The following is a 19,040-nucleotide window of genomic DNA, read 5'->3' on the forward strand; positions in this document are numbered from 1 at the left end:
TGTCTGTAAAGAAAAAACATTCACAAACCCCCTCAAGAGCGAAATTTAAACTATATCTGCACATAATTGTGGCACTTGGGCGTTCTCAACCTCCCTTCTTTGGGTCACTATGCTTGTGTGGGTTTTTTTGTTTGTTTGTTTCAGCACGTCAAAAAGCACCTTTATTATATTTATAATAGCCTCTCATGCACTCATGCTTTCTTGCCAGGTGCCCTTGGAGCAGTTCACTTGTGTGTTTTTAACTTTTTATTACGGAAAATTTCAAACAGGGACAAAATTGGACAGAATGGCATAATGAACCCCCAACGTACCCATCACCCAGCTTCAATAATTATCGACTCTTAGCCGTTTTGTTCACCCATAGCCCCACCCACTGCCCCCTCCCATGTTGTTTCTGAAGCCGCTCCCAGACGTCTTATCCTTTCATCTGTTAATGTTAATAACTAGAGAGATCTAAGGAATATGAGGACCCTTTTTTTAACAGCTTTATTGAGGTATAATTTACATACAATATTTTACTCTTCATGAAACGTACAATTCAGTGATTCTTAGTAAATTTGTAGAGCTGTGCGACCATCACCACCATCCCGTTTTAGAACCTTCCCATCACCCCCAGAAGTTCCCTCCCTGCCTATTAGTAATTAATCTCTACTCCCACCCCCAGCCCTAGGCAACATAAATGGCCTTTTCTGAACATCTCATGTCAATGGAGTCGTTCAACACGTCACCTGTTGCATCTGACTTCTTTTAGTTAAAATAATGTTTGTGAGGTTCTTCATGTTATTGTATGTGTATCAGTAGTTTATTCCTTTTGAACTTCTAGATAGTATCCCATTTTACGGATATGTCATGTTTGGTTCATCCACTCATCAGTTAGGGGATATTTGGATCATTTCTGTGTTTTGGCTATTATGAATAATGCTGCTAGGAACATTGATCATATGTCCATTTTGGTTGGTTTCTTTTTTTTTTTTTGGCCGCGCCTCATGGCTTGTGGGATCTTAGTTCCCCGATCAGGGATCGAACTGACACCCTCAGCAGTGAAAGCTCGGAGTTCTAACCACTGGACTGCCAGGGAAGTCCCCATATGTACATTTTGTACTCATAAGTCTCTTTTATTCCATAGGCGCTCCCTCTCTCTCTCTCTCTCTCTCTCTCTCTCTCCCTCCCTCCCTCCCTCCCTCCCTCCCTCCCTCCCTCCCTCCACACACACACAGGCAAACACACGTCACCCTTGCTTGCAGTTCATTTGTTGAACACGCTGCTTCATTTCTTCCAGAGCATTTTCCACACTCTGGGTTTTTGTGAGTGCATCTCTGTGGTGTTGCTTAACATGTCCCTCTGTCCCCCATATTTCCTGTAATGTAATTTGGGATCTAGATCCTCTTCCGCCTCTATGTATTTATTGGTCTCCTCTTCCTACAAGAGACACATGAGGTCTGCTTGTCTCACTGTCTATGCCATTAGAGCCGTCACTGCCCAACACTTAGATCCGTATGGGGACTGGTTTTTCTATTTTAGCCTTTCTTCATTTATCAGATATAGTACTTCTATAAAGGGAAACTTCCCTTCATCTACTTTTTGTTACCCAAATAGTATACTGTTTTGTTACCCAGTCATATGGTAGAGTTAACCAAGATAAATGCTTAGTTTCTTTCCCTTTATTTACCAGTTTCCAAGATAGTGAGTTTGTTCTCTGCTCCCTTTAACAATGATCAGTTGCCAGTGGTGGTGGTTTTGGCGCCATTATGAATTTAAGTGTATTTGGTATGTTTCAGTCTGGGATAGTTATGGTACGTGGAACCATTTATCCATTATTGGCCACTTCAGTTTGGCTCCTGAGTCCTTTTGACAGCTTGGGTTCCTGGGATGCTCGTGGCTACTGGGTAGGTCATTGTTTCTAAGCCTCGTCATTTATGCTTTTGGTTTAGGAAGCACTCTTTCTCTGTGATATGTAGGACCTTCAGCTATGTGAACACTCTTGGAAATAGCAGTTTTAGTCCTTGGAAATACTTGGCCAAGACTGAATTGCCGTCACTCTGTAGGAGTTTTCCATTTTATAAGCTGATAGACGGTCGTACCTATCTCATGGTGGGGCTGTGTTCTTGTTCTCTAGAGGTAACCTCATAGAAAGAATACCCTTTTTAGACCCTTGCACCCAAAGACTTATAACTTCTCATCCTAAACAGACAACTGCACAGCCACCTTGGAAACCTTTTCTCCATGTTGAGAAGTACCTTACTTCACTCGACATTTTAAGTGTCATATTTCATTCTGTTCATCCTGGGCAATATTTAGCATCCTCCTATGTGCTTCTCGTCATTTTCTTAGTTATTTTGAACCTCTGCTGAGTGCAGGAGGGCCTCATCTACAGCTGCTTTTTACCTCTTAGCTCCTGCTAACATAGCAGGGTCCTTTCGGGAGTCCATTTCTGTTTCTTGTCAGTTATACTAATGACTGTCCCCTGGAGACCAGAGAGCTCTCACTACCAGTAACTCTGCCTCTCAGGTTTTAGAGTCATTGACTGGAGGCTGTGTGGGGCAGAGGTGATGAGCCTGAGCCAAATCAGGGCGACCTGCATGTGGATCCAGTGCCCTCTCTTCATTAGCCAGCTGTCCCTTGTCAAATCAGACAAGTTATTGTGGGGCTCAACCAAAGGAGGAGGTGTGAACGTGCTCTCTGAAGAGCAGAGCATTACGCAGATGACACGGGGGATGGGATGTCATCAGTAGCAGTGGCAGTGGTGGTGGCCCCAGATCCTCGGGCCGTGGCCCCCAGCCCCATAGTGTTTTGTTCGGCACTGTATGCCCAGCACCTAGCTGAGAGGAGATGCAACAGAGTACGAAGAGGAGGTAATATATACATAGACAGAATAGGTGCTCAGTGAATATTAGTTGATGCACGAATGCAGACAGACTAACTACAGTGCATCTGACTAGATGCAAAGCACACTGCGATCATCATTATGAGTTTTCTGCTTGCACACGAGATTTTTCAGGCACGTGGGCTATACTATTGTAGATTACCGGCTGGCTCCTTTTCGGATTCAGGTATTTACAAATTTTAGACACACACACACACACACACACACACACACACACACACAATTAGAGGCCCAAACACGGGCTGCCACACAGGAAACTGCTGCTAAATCCCAGCCTGCATTTGCAGCCACCTCCCTGTGGCTCCCTGAGCTGTGCTTTGCTGAGAAGAGAAGGCATCAAACTATGAGGGCTTTTTTCTCATTCCTTCAGTCTCATGCAAGTTCTGGATGCTGTGCTAGCAGCTAGAGGAAAAGCAAACGATTCTTAAGCTTTATGGGTGGAGCTGACCCCCAGGATGCTGGGAAGGACCAATACACTCACTCCAGCTGCCAGGCTTGACCGTGATAAATGCCGCCTTTGCAGTCAGTGACATAGGCAGTGTCGAGGGAAATAATCAATAAACCAGTCTATAATAGGGGTAGAAAAGAGCTTTCCTGGAGTCAAACTGAGGACTGTTGCCCAGGAGACGGCCTCTCAGATAACTCTGAGGCACTGCTCCAGAGAAGTGTGGTTTTCAGCAGTTTCACGTCTTGTCAGAACAAAGAACATCAAACAAGTCAAGGGTAGATTTCTGCAAGGTTAAAAATAAACAGACCAACATGTACACAGAGTCAGTATAGCGCCTGGTGCCTAGGAAGGGAGTCTTATCATTGAAGGAGTAACAGCTTTGGCATCCTAGGAAAGGAGGCATTTGATCCTTATTTCTAACATGGACATTCTTTTTTTTTTTTTTTTAACATCTTGGAGTATAATTGCTTTACAATGGTGTGTTAGTTTCTGCTGTATAACAAAGTGAATCAGCTATACATATACATATATCCCCATATCTCCTCTCTCTTGCATCTCCCTCCCACCCTCCCTGTCCCACCCCTCTAGGTGGTCACAAAGCACCGAGCTGATCTCCCTGTGCTATGCGGCTGCTTCCCACTAGCTATCTGTTTTACGTTTGGTACTGTATATATGTCCATGCCACTCTCACTTTGTCCCAGCTTACCCTTCCCCCTCCCCGTGTCCTCAAGTCCATTCTCTACGTCTGCATCTTTATTCCTGTCCTGCCCCTAGGTTCGAAGATATACAGATTGCCAACAAACACATGAAAGGATGCTCAACATCACTAATCATTAGAGAAATGCAAATCAAAACTACAATGAGGTATCACCTCACACCAGTCAGAATGGCCATCATCAAAAACTCTACAAACAATAAATGCTGGAGAGGGTGTGGAGAAAAGGGAACACTCTTGCACTGTTGATGGGAATGTAAATTAACATGAACATTCTTTACTTTGGTCAGTACACCCTTTTCTTTAATGACTAAAGCAGATGTATGTTTGATGTATGTTTGATAAGCCACAAACAGACTGTTTTAGTTAGTGTAAAATTCAAGTTAAATCATGTATAAGCCAGAATGACTTCTCCATGTCTCAGTATGTGAAAAATTTTGCGTTAATTGCCTCTTTTGATCATAAATCTTTCAATAGAAAGCATTGACGATCAAAATGTTTGTCCCTTGACGTCAGGGTGGTTGCTGCCTGCCCTGTGTCCATCATGTCCCTTGGTGCTTGGCCTCTTTTTGGTTGTTTATATATGTATGGAGATTTGCCTAGTTATCCACATTAGGGGGAAACTAAGCAGACATAATGAACAAGTACAGAGGTATGCTAATTGGGAAGTATTTTATAGGCGATATGTTTTTTCAGTTGTATCAAATTGTCATGCAAACATTGTACATGTGCTTTTAGCAGTAGGCTTAAAGCAAGCAGTGATATATGTCATGAGTGACTTGATGGCTAGGAAAAGAATAATAATACACATTATGAAAATGATAATCACCTGTAAAGCAGAGCAAAAAAATTGCCTATTTCTGAGGGGAGCCAACGAAACAGATCATTTAAAGGGTCAGTTTTTCTTATATGTTATAACCGTTTTGCCTTTTGGGACATTCTTTCTAGGTGCATCTCAGTTTCTCCAGGGGTACTGATATAAGTGCAACAAACAGTATGGGCAATGATAGCGCAAACACCCCCTTGTTTAGCCAGTAGAAAATCTAAGGCAGCCCTGTTATCTAATGTTACTTGGGCTAAGGAACTTAGGGATGTCTGTCGTGCTGCAATGCTTTTTGCCGTCTCTTTGGCTATTTAACCAATGGTGGCTGATAGATTTCTGATCATCTTTTTTGTAGCAATGTGTAAACCGTACATTCCTGCACTAGGAATTAATATTCCCCAAAGATTTTGCCACCAGGTATCTTAGTATCTTGCTAACATGGTTCTCTTGACTCTGTAATGAAGAGACAAAGGAGGTTCATCTGTTTCCTGATGTACAGACAATGGAGTAACATAATGTCCCAATAAGAGTAAACCTTCTGTTTGTCAGCTTTTCAGAAATTTACGTGCCCATCCTTGGGAAGGTGGGTCAATTCCAATACCACCTATGAATACAAAACCTGGGGGAGCACAGGTGATCCCTCCCAGAGTGCTGTCATTGATAGCCTCATGAATTGGGAGTTTTGTCAACACAAGTTTTTTTTTAATTTATTTATTTAATTTATTTATTTTTGGCTGCGTTGGGTCTTCGTTGCTGCGCACAGGCTTTTCTCTAGTTGCGGTGAGTGGGGACTGCTCTTCGTTGCCGTGCGCAGGCTTCTCATTGCGGTGACTTCTCTTGTTGTGGAGCACAGGCTCTAGGCGCGTGGGCTTCAGTAGTTGTGGCATGCTGGCTCAGTAGTTGTGGCTCGCAGGCTCTAGAGCGCAGGCTCAGTAGTTGTGGCGCACGGGCTTAGTTGCTCCGCAGCATGTTGGGATCTTCCTGGACCAGGGCTTGAACCTGTGTCCCCTGCATTGGCAGATGGATTCTTAACCACTGCGCCACCAGAGAAGCCTGTCAACACAAGATTAAACTATGGATCACTTCTCTTGTAGACTTTCCAAAAGTCATTTGCATGGTATTTAATATACAGTAGTTGCTGGCATAATTTACTCCCATTTTTCTCTAAAAGACATTTTTCAGTTAAGTAAGGGACAGATCAAGGGGCCCTAGGGTAAGTTGTGCTCGGTCTCTAAGGACTGAGGATAGTATCCAGCAAGGGATGGACATATTAATATGTTGAAAAGTTTGAACCTGAAAGATTAGGCCAGAGAGAGGTTAGCCTGGGTGAGTGGTCCCATTAGGAAAACCTGAACAGTCAGTGATACGTATTATGAGGGGCTTATATCGGTCTTATATTGACCAAGGAATTTGACGACAGATCCACCAATTGGTTAGATTTTCCCCCAGTAGCTATACTCCGTGATAACTTTACTAAAGAATTTTTTTTCCATCCTGAACATTGGGGCAAAAATATAGCTAAAAGCAAAACAGTAACCTTCAATTTTGATAGGGAGACAAACATTTAGCAAACAGTTCAATTGAACTAGTAGGATGGGTCTTCCAGACCTAGTCTGGATTTGCGGGCCACCTGTCTACTGTTGTTGTCATCTTCTCTACCTGGCTTGATGGTTGTTTTAAGGTGAGTTTAAGGCAGTCCTCTCTATAGAGCAGTCTGGTGCGGAGGCCCTTTTTAAGTGGGGAATATGAATTCAGGAGTCAATTCCCTTCACTTTCACTGTGCGGAGTACCTGATAAGGGTCCTGCCATCTAGGTTGGAGAGAGAGTTTTTTAAAAAATGTCCTTTACAGTATTCATAATCTCCTGGGTGCAGGTCATGGTGCCTCTGATCTTCATCCAAAGATAAATACCTGTAATCAGCTTTGGAAACAAGCCTAGAAGATCCTGTTAATAATTCAGTTAAACTTTAGTGTAACATGGCAACAGAGAAGCATCTTGGATGTAGGCAGTAAGTACAGAAACCTCAATACATATAAAACCTCAGTGTCCACAAAGGTATATTATTGAAACATAATTTTTCTTTCTAAATTATCCTCATTTTAGCCAATAAATATTTGAAAAACTAACAAAGCAAATAACTTGACCTTGAAATAATCTTAAAGATGAAAAAAAAGAACCTAATCTGATGCCCATCCCCACCCCAAATTCACATGTGAGTAAAGAGAAATTTCATATTAAGTCATATGGCCAGGGTTCAACATGCTGTGCTTTGTTTTAAGTCCAGGGAAGAAAATGCAGGCTTTTAAATAAATATATACAATTTTGTATTAAATAAATAGATAATCCTCATTTTTACCAAATATAGTCAAATTAAGACTAAATTGTTTGCAAAATACGTCTGGTTTTTAGTAAACTTGGCCTGATTACTTACATAAATGTAATTGATCATATAGGCTCCCAGTTGTGGCCTCTCCCGTTGCGGAGCACAGGCTCCGGACGCGCAGGCTCAGCGGCCATGGCTCACGGGCCCATCCGCTCTGCGGCATGTGGGATCTTCCTAGACCGGGGCACGAACCTGTGTCCCCTGCATCGGCAGGCGGACTCTCAACCACTGCGCCACCAGGGAAGCCCTAGGCTCTTTTAAATTTGGCTTTGCTGGAACTTTTCATAGGGAATCTCAAATTGAACTTTCAAAAGCCCTCTCAAAGCCAGGAAAGCCACACCAAAGACTTGCCATTAGATTCTGCCTGCAATACCTACAGACTTAGGTGAATTCCTCTTTTCTCAAGGTCCAAAATATCTTGAGGTTACTGTACCTGCCAGGAAGGGGCCTTCCTTATTCACCTGGAAAGGCTGCTGGGAACCTAAGAGTTTCCAAATTCTGGAGAGGTCAGGTAGAAAGAAAAGATAAATGCTTCAATTCTGTTTACAAAGGTATAATTTACTAAATTGCTGTAAGTCATAATTAGCTTAAGGGGAAAGGTTCCCTTATCTGGAAAACAAAGATTAAAAGCCAGTAATATTTCAGATGAAAGTCACACAAATTATAATCATATTTATCAGTTCATTCAATCCCATGTAATTAATTTTTGTTCCACTTGAGTCCAGTTTTTCCATCAGTTCTGTTGACCTTGCCTGACGATTGAGGGTGATAGTGACAGTGATAATTTCAAGAAATTTGTAAGGTTTTTGTTAAGGCTTATATGATTTGCCCAGTGACATGGGTGCCTTTGATCACTGGACATTGTGGAAAGTATATCCCAAGTGGAAAACACAATTTCTAACAGTTTCTTTGTCATTGTGAGGACATTAGCCTTGCAGCAAGAGAAGGCTTTAACCCATCAAACAAAAATGGGGTTTTCCAGGGAACAGGGAGAGCCAAGCAACCGTCATGGGTTTCCCATAGCCCTGGCTGTTTAAACTCACAGCTATTGTCTACCCATCTTAATTGTCTGATTTAGGAGCGGACTGTTGCCATGTCACAAGCGTCAGGATGGCAGAAGTCTAACAATGGGGGGTTAACTTTTGTAGAAGCTGAAAATTTTTTGTATCTACATCGTTACATAATCTTTACAGATTTTGTTGTTGCCTTTGCCTGAAAGTCAGCTGGAGTATTTCCCTAATACTTGGGTTCATTCCCTTTAGTGTGAGCCTCAATTTTGATGACAAATAGCATTTTATGTCGGGACATAAAAGATTTCCAATAATTTCACATAATTTCTGGAACACCTATAATATATACTTATATAGACAGAACATAAAAAAGGCTTAACGTTATCTTTTATTTGACCACGCTTCCCATGTTATTTAACATACCAAATAAACCTAATTAGTTTAATATCTCTCTTTGAGATGCTTCAGGACAAAATCACTTTCTTTTCCCTTAACAAAATGCATTTCCATTCCATATCTTCTTTTACTGAAAACCTTATTTTCCTTGTATACTGAAATATTTCCCTTAATATTTCTAGTAGCATGAATTACATATATAATTTTTAACCCGTAAAAAAATTAATCTCTAGCAAAAACCAAGAAGCAAACAATTGTGAACTGTTTCTTATATTAACATTTCCCAATTGGCAAACTTATGAAGATTTTCTGTAACGTCTAGAAACATACATCTTCTTATAGCGTAATTTCTTTTCTCAATGTGGTATAAGATGTGTGTCCAAATAAACCCAAACATCTTTAGTTTTTCTCTAATAAGAAGACAAAGAGGTAAACTTAGATTTGCTTAGCAATTAATGTTTTAGTATTTTATCTTATTTGGAAATTATCTGTATATTTAATGAATTTCCATAATTTATATTAACTTAGCAAAACTCTCAAGTTTCAAGTTACCAAAATCTGGAGGAACTATTTTTAAGTAAACGTACTATATATAAAACATAGTTATTCTTAAAGAGTTTACCTAAAAACTTTAATCTCAAATATCTCTATTTCCCTACTTGTGAAAACATCATCATACCAAGTTAATTTTCTTGTTGACAAGTGTTGGAACAGAGATAACATGAGCTTATTGATTTCTTTTTTAAGATTTTTTGGGGATTTTTTTTGGCTGCATCGGGTCTTAGTTGCGGCACGCAGGATCTTCGTTGAGGCATTCGGGATCTTTTGTTGTGGTGCACCAGCCGTTCGTTGTGGTGCGCAGGCTTCTCTCTAGTTGTGGTGTGCGGGTTTTTTCTTCTCTTCTCTAGCGGCGCGCAGGTTCCAAGGGTCATGGGCTCTGTAGTTTGCAGCATATGGGCTCCAGTTGAGGTACACAAGCTCAGTAGTTGTGGCGCACGGGCTTAGCTACACCGCGGCATGTGGGGTCTTAGTTCCCTGACCAGGGATCAAACCCACGTCCCCTGCATTGGAAGGCGGATTCTTTACCACTGCACCACCAGGGAAGTCCCTTAATTGACTTTCAATAAACCTAGGTATAATAAAAGTATTATACTTAATGTTGATGACTTAAAGACGTGTCTGTATTAACCAGACCAACAACTTAAACTTATTTTCATTTATTAAAGATTAATCCTGGATCATATGATACTTTAAAAATGTGAGGAGTTAGTTTCTTGTTATAGTTAGAAATATTTCATTGGTAAGCACTTACTTCTAAGTCAATTAAATAGAGCTCTTTTTCAAATTAATTTTGATAATATCATTTGGAGGTAGAAACGTGCTATATTTATAATGTACATACAGACATACGCACATCCAGATAGACAGACAGAGATCTCATAGTTTTCCTGCTTGAGTTTTTAAAGGTCTCATTTCCCCTTTTCTGCAGTTTTAGGTTCTACTAGTTGAGCCAAGGCTGTGGTCTCAGGCAGTGTGGGCTGTGCTTGCATTTCAAGGACATGATAAGAGTTATACCTTCAAGTTTGCTTGAATACTTTTATTCAAGCATAAAAAGGAGTACTTTTATTGTCTCAGGTCAGAATTTTGAAAAAAAATGTTTTATCAAGCCAGCTTTGTTTTTTTTTTTTTTTTCTTCTGCGGTACGCGGGCCTCTCACTGTTGTGGCCTCTCCCATTGCGGAGCACAGGCTCCAGACACGCAGGCTCAGCGGCCATGGCTCACGGGCCCAGCCGCTTCGCGGCATGTGGGATCTTCCCGGGCCGGGGCACGAACCCGTGTCCCCTGCATCGGCAGGCGGACTCCCAACCACTGCGCCACCAGGGAAGCCCGAGCCAGCTTTCTTTAACTGCACATGCAAAACTCAGTTTTAGAATGTCAAAAGAGTCCCATTCTGGCCATTTTAGAGCTAGATCATTTCTACAATTGTAGAAGCCAGCCGGAGTTCCAGTGAGTGGCTGGCCTGTCTGGGAGCCGTTAGGCGTTAGAAGCGCAATTTCCTGATTTATTTTAGTTTCATTTTATTATACAGTACAAATCTTTCCAATTGTAAGCCACATTTTTAAAAAAGTCAACCAACCCAGTTTACCCCAAAGTTCCTTCTAGGCCTTTCCTGCCTGGAAATTTCTTCTAGGTTTCTTACCTGGAAACTCCATCTAGATCCCGTGCCTGGAACTTCCCGCTAGCTTCCTTTCGCCTAGGAAATGTACTGGTACCCCCTTAAGAGTCCAGGTCTTAAGGTGACAGTTCAAATGAAAGTCATGGACTGCCACTTCATACAAGAAGATCCAGACATCAGGAAAAACTCACCGAACCAACCAACCTCAAGAGTGCTGTGAAGCTGGGGGGCTGGGGCTGGGGCTCAAAGGGTCCGTGTTTGCTACCCAGCATCCATCCAGAGTAGACTCCAGCGACTTCCCTGGTGGTCCAGTGGTAAAGAATCCGCCTTCCAGTGCAGGAGACGCAGGTTCGATTCCTGGTCAGGGAACCAAGATCCCACATGCCGCGGGGCAACTAAGCCCGTGCGCCACAACTACTGAGCTTGCAAGCCTCATCTAGAGAGCCCACGTGCTGCAACTACAGAGCCCACGCGCCTTGGAGCTCACACGCCATAACTAGAGAGAATCCCGTGCGCCACAACGAAAGATCCCACGTGCCTCAACTAAAACCCAATGCAGCCCTAAATAAATAAATATCAAAGGCTGGGGGGAGAAAAGTAGACTCCAGGTGACCCCACGTGGGTTTTTCTGATATCCTGCCAGCTACACCAAGCAATGTAGATGGAAATAATCAATAAGCCAATCTCTAATAGGCATAGAACTGAGCCAAAGTGAGGACCAAAGCCCAGGAGACAGCCTCTCAGATAATTCTGCGGCACTGCTCCAGAGAAGCATGGTTTCAGCAGTTTTATATCGCGTCGGAACAAAGAACTTCACACAAGTCAGGGATACATTTCTTCAAGGTTTAAAAAAAAGAACAGAACAGCACATACACAGCAAGCCAGGACGGCACCTGGTGCCTGGAAAAGGAATCTTATCATTGAGGGCAGACCAGCACCGGCGCCCCAGGAAGAGAGGCATTTAATCTTTATTTTTAACGTGGACATTCTTTACTTCTGGTCAAGGCACCGTTTTCTTTAGTGAGTAAAGCAGGTGTACGGTGTGTTTGATAGGCCACAAATAGGCTGTTTTAGCTAGCCGAAAATTCAAGTTAAATCGTGAATAAGCCAGAATGCCTTCCCAGAATTCAGCATGATTACATTTCTTCGCTAGCAGACACCTACCTACTGCCGCAGATGGGTTGTGTAGGATGAGCTCAGGTGGAAGTGAGACTGCTTTGTAAATCCCCTTTAAGGTTGATGTTATGTTGTGCAGCGGGGGTGAGAGGTGAGCAGTTGCTTCCTGAAGATAACCGTGTGGACTGAGAACTAAATCTTTCAGATAATTTCTCAATTCCGCAGGCACTAGTGAGAGGTCCAGGTTTCAGCGGCTAATAACCTGTATCTGGCCTTTGGTTGAAGTGGGAGGTTCAGAGCGATAGTCCCAGACACAGGTGCACGCTGGGAGCCAGTGAAGCAGAGCCTTTGGCGTGCATTAGAATCGCCCAGAGGGTGTGGGCTTGTGGAGGGGTTCTTTGGCATCCTGAGAACCACAGACCTAGAGCATCTCTGTGGATCATCTGATAACCATTTCAGTCACATTTTATTACATGTTTTCATTTATGAAATATCTTACATAAGATGGCCTAATGCTAATAAGCTAACGTTATGTGAATTTTTACTGAAACCATAGTCAACTACGATTGCCAGGCCCCTCGTAGGTTCATTAAATATAGAACTGTAGTAGGGACAGTTCTCAAAGTTGACACGCACATCAGGAACCTTACAGAGCACTTTGTCAGTGGACCAGTGGAGTTTTGATTGGATTAAATTTGTAAATTTTTAAAAAGAAGAATGGAGATTGGAAGAAGATAATTTCATGTTCGTTAAGCCCAACTGCAAATACTTAGCCTGCCTGGTCTAGTTTCAACCTGTTGAAACTTGGATTAAAAATCTAAAACCCTAAACGTGAAGATGAAAAAGGGAAAATCACAATGAACTAATGCATTGCTCATGTGATTATATTGATCTCTTCTTTAATCTTATCCATATCATTGAGACATGGAGTTTCTCTGCTTTTATAAGAATGAATCAGAATCTGGTGTTCATTTGCATCACCCCAGCATCGAATCCCACCTCTGCTGCTCAGGTGGGACTAGAGACCCGCTGGGATGCAGCCCCTGCCACCCAGCCAACCTCTCTCCTGCCCACACAACGTCCCCAAGCCTGCACTCCACCAGGCATGCTCCCCGTACAGGTGCAGCAGTCTCCTGCGGAGCCCCAAATCACCTGCCCCGTGTGACAAGCAGGGCGGATGCACAGCAGCCATACAGCTACCCTGGAGACCCTGCTGTGCTCCCACCTGGCGCACTGTCTCCCATGCCCACAGTTCACTCGTCCTTCCAGCCCAGGTCAAGCCGTGCCACGTGCTTAGCTGTGTCGTCTTAGGCAAGTTACTGAACCTCAGTTTCGTCATTTGCACAGCTGGACAAATTCTCCCTGCTCTTAAAATACTGTTGGACTTAGTTAAGAGCTGTGTGGAAACCCATCCCCAAACCTTGTAAAGAGGCAATCAGTGAAACTGGCTATGGTGTTATCTTTCTCCTCCAGGTGACCAGACCCCTGCTCTCTGTTCTTATGAGTCAGTCCTCCAGCTGATTTTTATTTGGGACCAAATGCCCGCTTCTTTTAGTCGAGTAAGTTTAGGAATTTTGTACTCTCTGAAAGAGCTGGGGGTGAGGCATAGAGAGTTTATGGGTGAGAGGACGTGGTTCACAGGATGAGAAAGTGCTCTGGAGGTCTGAGCAATAGGCAGCACTTGGGTTTCATCTGGCCGCTGACTAGCATATAGACTGAAACTGCTTGGCTTTGATGTATTAGGCAGACAGTTTTATTACATATTTATGAATGAGCTTAAACCGTTACATGAAAACTTTCTATTTCGAATTTTAAGGAGAAATTACAATCTCATTAGGCTGTTAGAAGTGAATTGCCAAGGGAGATTGTGAAATCCTATTTTTCATTCATCTTTAAAAACAGATAGGGGGCTTCCTTTGTGGCGCAGTGGTTGAGAGTCTGCCTGCCGATGCAGGGGACACGGGTTCGTGCCCCAGTCCGGGAGGATCCCACATGCCGCGGAGCGGCTGGGCCCGTGAGCCATGGCCTCTGAGCCTGCGCGTCCGGAGCCTGTGCTCCGCAATGGGAGAGGCCACGACAGTGAGAGGCCCGCGTACCGCAAAAAAAAAAAAGAAAGAAAGAAAGAAAAAAACCAGAAAACAACAAGTGTTGGTGAGGATGCGGAGAAATGTGCACTGTTGGTGGGAATGTAAAGTGGTGCAGCCATTGCAGAAAACAGTACAGCGGTTCCTAAAACAATTACAAGTAGAATTAGCATATGGTCCAGCAGTTCCACTTCTGGATACAGACCCAAAAGAATTGAAAGCAGAGTCTCAAAGAGGTCTGTGTACACCCATGTTCATAGCATCATTATTGACAATAACTAAGCCATGGAGGCAATCCAGGTGTCCATCAACAGATGAAAGGATAAGTAAAATGTGATATACAGTGGAATATTATTCAGCATTGAAAAGGAAGGAAGTTCTAACACATGCTACAACATGGAAGAACCTTGACATCATGCTAAGTGAAATAAGCCAGTCACCAAAAGACAAATATTGTATGATTTCACTCATGAGGAACTTAGAGTCGTCAAAATCATAAAAGGTGGAGTAGGCAAAATCATAGCAAATGGTTCCATGATGGAAGAGAGCTCATTATTTTAGAGTTAACAAATGACAAGGTCGTTCTTATCTAAAGATCGTTGTGCTGTGGAGTGTACAAGCCAGTAGATAGCTAGTGGGAAGCAGCCGCATAGCACAGGGAGATCAGCTGGGTGCTTTGTGACCACATAGAGGTGTGGGATAGGGAGGGTGGGAGGGAGACGCAAGAAGGAGGGGATATGGGGATATATGTATATGTATAGCTGACTCACTTTGTTATAAAGCCGAAACTAACACACCATTGTAAAGCAATTATACTGCAATAAAGATGTTAATAAAAAGAGTGTACAAGCCAGGGTGTGTACATCATTTATCAGATTTTCAGCTGTTCCTTACCCTTATTCTTTGTCACAGGGGCAATGGCATTTGGCAAAGAAATGCTCAGGCTCTGGTCAGACTGCTGGGTTCGAATCCCAGCTTCTCTAAACCTGTGTGACCTTGTGCAAGTTACTTTATCATCCATGCCTCAGTTTCCTCTCCTGAAAAGTGGAGATAATATCTACCTCACAGGGGTCTATGAGGGTTAAGTAAGTTAATACAGGAAGAGTTTAGAATAGTACTGGTATGGCACATAGTCGTTACTCAACAAACGTCGACTCGTAATTATTCGATAGTAATTCTTGTTAGCATTTACTGTTTACTGTCGTCGTCATCATTATTGTCAGGGCTTGGTAGTTGGAGGACCAAGTGCAGGTCCAAGTGCAGGTGGTCTGCCGGGCAGCTCTCTGGCCTTCTCTAGAACCATCAGCAGCAGAAGGTGGCCCATCCCCCAGCTAAGGCAGTCCTCGGCCCATTTACCCCACCCCCTCACGAGTCCTGGGTTGGACAGGCTAACTCTGACTTGCCAACACCTTGATTTTGACCAGGCGTTGGCCAAGACTTCCAAAAATACCATTTCCTGATGGCGCCAGGCCATGCTATTTCCTGTAGGTCTTCCTACGTTGCCAGAAGGAAAACCAGGGGGAAGAGGTGGGGGGAGAACCCTTATTGACCTCATGATGTGCCAGTGACCGCTAGGACCTTTACAGACATTGTCCAAGGGAATCCACTGAATTTCGATGAGAAGGTGCCGTGCTTCGTGGATGGAGGAACTGGCGCTCAGTGAGAGGAGGGACGCATTTGCTGTCCCCGAGCTCGTGGGCAGAGACCCCCCCCTCCTCTAGGCTCCATTCTGGGTGCAGGTTGTCCGGCCCCCACGTGGTTCCTTTCTCCTTCCTTCCGGTTCCTGGCCCCAGGAAGGTCTGACCCCCTCCAGACTAGTCTCTCAGGCCCCGCTTCCATCCCAGTACATCCTGGGCCTCCCCACTTTGGCTTCACGCTTGGCAGGTTCATCTGCCAGCGACAGGGACTGCTCTGCTTTCACATTACAGCGAGCTCCTTCCCTTGTGTTTCTACACGAGCATCACGGCCTGATTCCTTAAGCCCTCCTGATGCCAGGAACCTGGGTAAAGGAGATGTTAACTGATGGCCCATTGGAAGAGCGGCAGGAAGGGCCTTCCAGACGGGGCGGCGGGGGAATAAGGGGGGCGCTGTGTGCACAGAGGTGAGGGGAGAGGGCCCTCCAGGCATGGGGGGAGGGGGCACTGTGCACTGAGGTGAGGGGGAGGGCCTTCCAGGTGGGGAGGAGGCGGCAGTGTGCACAGAGGTGAGGGAGAGGGCCTTCCAGGCAGGGGGGAGGGGGCAGCGTGTGCAGAGGTGAGGGGGAGGGCTTTCCAGGTGGGGAGGAGGCGGCAGTGTGCACAGAGGTGAGGGAGAGGGCCTTCCAGGCATGGGGGGAGGGGGCAGTGTGCACTGAGGTGAGAGGGAGGGCCTTCCAGGTGGGGAGGAGGCGGCAGTGTGCACAGAGGTGAGGGAGAGGGCCTTCCAGGCAGGGGGGAGGGGGCAGCGTGTGCAGAGGTGAGGGGGAGGGCCTTCCAGGCAGTGGGGAGGGGCAGAGTGTGCAGAGGTGAGGGGGAGGGCCTTCTAGGCAGGGGGCAGGGCAGCATGTGCAGAGGTGGGGGGGAGGAGGCGGCATGTGCAGAGGTGAGAGGGAGGGCCTGCCAGGCGGGAGGTGGCGGGGTAGGGGGGGGGAGGAAGTGTGCCAGAGGCCTGAGAGAACCCGGTCTGTTCAGGGAGGAATGATGCGACCGCATCCTGGAGGGCCTTGGGGACCCCACTGAGGAACTGAGTCTTGATTCTTCAGCAGTGGGGACAGCCAGGGAAGGTTTTTTTTAAGGGGCAGAATCTGATCAGATGTGGATTTTCAAAAGGTAGCTTTGGAAGTGGTATAGGATTGATTTAAAAGCAAATTTTGTCTCTTTGAAATAATTCATGGCTATTTTTTCTAACTCTGTAATGGCCACTAGCATTATCGCTTGTAATTGATAAAATGTTTATTCTTAACAACTGAAATGTAATCCCCCGTGTTTTTGCAGATGGGAATTTCTTAGCAATAGGCTCCCATGACAACTGCATCTACATATACGGAGTCAGTGACAATGGGAGGAAGTACGCACGGGTCGGCAAGTGCTCGGTGAGCGTGCTGGTCACTCCTCATGGGTCTGTGCAGTTGTTTGTCACATTACAACGGTGTGGGTGGGAATCTATAAGGCAAGTGAAACTCACCCATGTGTTCTCTCCCAGGGTCATTCCAGCTTCATCACTCACCTGGACTGGTCTGTAAACTCACAATTCCTCATGTCGAATTCCGGAGACTATGAAATCCTTTACTGTGAGTGGCTCCCCAGGTGTGGTCTGGGCGCAGATCACGTAGAACCTTAACTCTGAGACCAAATGGGGCCTGCTGCAAAAACCCACGCCCCATACAACTTGGGCACATGATGGCGTCTCTGGGCCTGGGCCCCTCCTCTGCACAGTACGGGAGTTGGGCTGGATACCTCCGCCTTGGCACTGAGATACTTGGGGTTCGGGCCCCCAGGAGGAGAAGGCGGGGCCCTGCAGGGAGAGGCAGAGAGAGTGGGTCAGAGCTGTCCCGGCGAGAGGGATGACCCCTCTTGAAGGCATCACCCTCACGGGCAGAGACCCAGCAGCCCCCTGGGCCCCTCCTCCTCCCTCAGCCCCTCCTGGCCAGGTCTGAGCCCAGGCAGGGCCGCGCAGTGGAGGCATGAATGATGAGGCTGCACTTGCCGAGCGCATGCTACATGCCGTGCACTGCTTCCTCCAGCATCTGGCAAGCACCTGCCATGTGCCAAGTGCAGGGTCCCAGGGCAGAGGAGGGCCCGGTCTCTGCCCTGGCGGAAGGTACCAGCAGGTGCAGTGTGCTTCACCCACAGGCTCTCAGGTGATCCACAGCACTTTCTGGCTTGTCCCATTTTAAGGAAGAGGAAATATCATCTCAGATACAAGGCCACAGGCATCAGGAGCCAGTGGGTGGGGAGGTGGGCGCCCCCTCGTTGAGGAGCAGGCCTGGGCAGGGCTGCTGGTGCTGGAGGGAAGGGGCCTCCCTCGGGCGGGGCAGGAGGCCCTGCCTGATGTGGGGCAGGAGTGGGGGATGGTTTTCAGGGACAGGCCATGGGTCTAGGATCTTCTCAGACATGGTCTCATACTCCACTAGTGAGAGTTTAACTGGGGAACAAACAAATCACCTGCAACGCCACAGGTACTTGGTATGACTGGTTTCCGTAAGCTTCCATTCCTAACTCAGAGCTGAAGGGATGGGGTGTGTGTGTGTGTGTGTGTGTGTGTGTGTGTGCGCACGCGCACATGCCCAAGGAGTTGGGAGAGGGCTAGGGAGCCTGACAGCAGGGGGTGGAGTTGTGTCCAGGGGAACAGTGAGCAGACAGGGGCCTCAGAACCAGAGGTGGTCAAAGAAAAGAAGCCAGACTGGGGGAACAGACCCAGAGAAGGAGATGAGAAGAAGCGGAAGAAGAGGGGTCCCCACCGAGGCCCTGGGTCTTGGGCAGTGAGCACGGTCCCCGCGGAGCTGGGAGGTGGATGGTGTCCCCCTCCCAGAGGGCTCTGTAGCCGATGGGGCCTGGCTCCGAGGGCCCAGCCTTGCCCAAGTTGGAGAGGGGGCTTTGGCACTGATGTCACCAGACCTGCATTTGCCTTTCCAGGGATTCCCTCTGCTTGTAAGCAAGTCGTAAGTGTGGAAACTACGAGAGACATCGAATGGGCCACATACACCTGCACTTTGGGATTCCACGTCTTTGGTAAGGTTTCTGCACCTTTCATTCTGTTCAAACGTAGGATGTATCTACTTTTAGAATGACTTTCTAATAGCAGTGAAGTCTCTTGGTCGGCTTCAAACTGCTCTGCTACCCCGTGGACCCCACAGGACACACTCCCCGCAGCCCTGGGGAAGGGCCAGGGCTTGCCCAGCTATGGCCAGGCAAGAGGAACCAGAACCCTTTTCTCTCATACGAAATGGGTCCTGAGATAATTCTCTAGAACGCTTATATGAGGTAGTGCCAAACGTCCTCGGTAAATGGACCAGATGGCACCCTAT

General features: G+C 45.8%; 1 protein-coding gene across 4 annotated transcripts in view; it reads left to right on the forward strand.

The window, feature by feature from the left end:
* EML1 (EMAP like 1) overlaps positions 1–19,040 on the forward strand; it is a 145,985-nt gene that overhangs the window by 123,464 nt on the left and 3,481 nt on the right. For all 4 annotated transcript variants that reach the window (XM_022576109.3, XM_022576112.3, XM_089908194.1 and 1 more), the window contains 3 exons: positions 17,008–17,105; positions 17,216–17,303; positions 18,649–18,744. In XM_022576109.3, coding sequence (XP_022431817.2) covers positions 17,008–17,105; positions 17,216–17,303; positions 18,649–18,744 — 282 coding nt within the window. The remainder of the gene's footprint in view (positions 1–17,007; positions 17,106–17,215; positions 17,304–18,648; positions 18,745–19,040) is intronic.

This window comes from Delphinapterus leucas, chromosome 2 (assembly GCF_059928025.1).
Source record: "Delphinapterus leucas isolate spDelLeu-1000000601 "Yukka" chromosome 2, BTC_Dleu_Yukka2, whole genome shotgun sequence".
NCBI lineage: Eukaryota > Metazoa > Chordata > Mammalia > Artiodactyla > Monodontidae > Delphinapterus > Delphinapterus leucas.